Below are 1718 nucleotides of genomic sequence, written 5' to 3' on the forward strand. Positions count from 1 at the left end.
CCCCGTACTCCATAGGGACCCCAATAACCCTCCTGCACCCCTATTTGTGTCATTTCCCCCTCTCCAGCGTTGCCAGCCCCCCCCCCATCATACTCAAGCCCCCCCCCCCAGTGCCTGCGCACCCCCAGGACCACTCTTACACGTCCCTGTGCCCCCCCCATAACCCCAACCACCCCCCTGCACCCCAACATAGCCCCTGCACCCCCAAAGCACCCAGACCCCCCCCGAGTCCCCCTTGCTCCCATTGCCCAGCCCCACTGGGTGCCCCTATTGCAGCCCCCCCCCCCCTTCCCCCATAGCCAGCACAGCCCCTCCATGTGCCCTGGGGGGGGGGGGGGGGGAAGGGGGGGGGACACATTGGGGGTGCTGGTGCCCCCCCAACCCCTCGCCTGCAGCTGGCCAGGGAGTATGGGATGGATTTCTATGAGACCAGCGCCTGCAGCAACCTCAACATCAAGGAGGTATTGGGGGGGGGCAATAAAAGGGGGGTCAGGAGGGTCAATAAAAGGGGGCTCGGGGGGGCAATAAGAGGGGGTTCAGGAGGGTCAATAAAAGGGGATTCGGGGGGGTCAATAAAAGGGGGTTCGGGTGGTCAATAAAAGGGGGGTCAGAGGGGGTCAATAAAAGGGGGTTCAGGAGGGTCAATAAAGGGGGGTCGGTGGGTCACTAAAGAGGGCTCGGGGGGTCAATATAAAGGGGGTTCAGGGGGGTCAATAAAAGGGGCTTAAGGGGAGGTCAATAAAAGGGGGTTCAGGGGGGTCAATAAAAGGATGGTCGGGGGTCAATAAAAGGGGGATCAATAAAAGGGGGTTCAGGGGGGTCAATAAAAGGGGGTTCGGGGGGTCAATAAAAGGGGGTTCGGGGGGTCAATAAAAGAATGGTCGGGGGGTCAATAAAAGGGGGGTCAATAAAAGGGGGTTCGGGGGGTCAATAAAAGGATGGTCGGGGGGTCAATAAAAGGGGGGTCAATAAAAGGGGGTTCAGGGGGGTCAATAAAAGGGGGGGTCAATAAAAGGGGGTTCAGGGGGGTCAATAAAAGGGGGTTCGGGGGGTCAATAAAAGGGGGTTCAGGGGGGTCAATAAAAGGGGGTTCGGGGGGTCAATAAAAGGGGGTTCAGGGGGGTCAATAAAAGGGGGTTCAGGGGGGTCAATAAAAGGGGGTTCGGGGGGTCAATAAAAGGGGGTTCGGGGGGTCCCCCATTCTCACCCCCCGTTCGCAGTCCTTCACACGGCTGACGGAGCTGGTGCTGCAGGCGCACCGCAAGGAGCTGGAGGGGCTGCGGGCCCCCCCCCGCACCCCCCCCTTGGCCCGCTTGGAGGAGGCCGAGCAGCAGCCCCTGTGCAGCGAGGACACCCCCAAAACCTGCTGGTGTTGAAGCATGGACACCCCCCCCCTCATGGACCCCTCTTTGGATCCCCCCCCCCCCCATCCCTGGGCTGTGCTGGGGGTGCGGGATGGGGCAGCCCCATGGAGGGGGGTGATGGGGACAGATGGGGTGAGCCCACACAGCGCCCATGGGGGGGGGGGGCGATGGGTGCTGGTGACCTCCCCCCATGCCCATGGACACCCCCCCCCCCGTTTTACACGTACAATAAAGGTGATGCTGGAGGTGGCCGGGGCTCGGTGCTGCTGGGGGTGCTCCATGGGGCCCGGGGAGGTGGGGGGGTCTATGGGTGGCTGTGCCCCATTGGAGCCCCTGGCACCGGGCATGGGGCAG

General features: G+C 62.7%; 1 protein-coding gene across 1 annotated transcript; it reads left to right on the forward strand.

Annotated features, from left to right (window-relative positions):
* Positions 1-344: 344 nt before the first annotated feature.
* Positions 345-1412, forward strand: LOC130604674 (ras-related protein Rab-15-like; the record flags this gene model as incomplete). The annotated part of the gene is made up of 2 exons (XM_057419397.1): positions 345-461; positions 1221-1412. Coding segments are annotated over 2 exons (273 nt in total), but the record flags the coding sequence as incomplete, so codon positions are not given.
* Between the last annotated feature and the right edge of the window lie 306 nt (positions 1413-1718).

Source organism: Pezoporus wallicus, unplaced genomic scaffold, assembly GCF_028554395.1.
Source record: "Pezoporus wallicus isolate ANWC-B61680 ecotype Strahan unplaced genomic scaffold, APGP_CSIRO_Pwel_v1 contig_11336, whole genome shotgun sequence".
NCBI lineage: Eukaryota > Metazoa > Chordata > Aves > Psittaciformes > Psittacidae > Pezoporus > Pezoporus wallicus.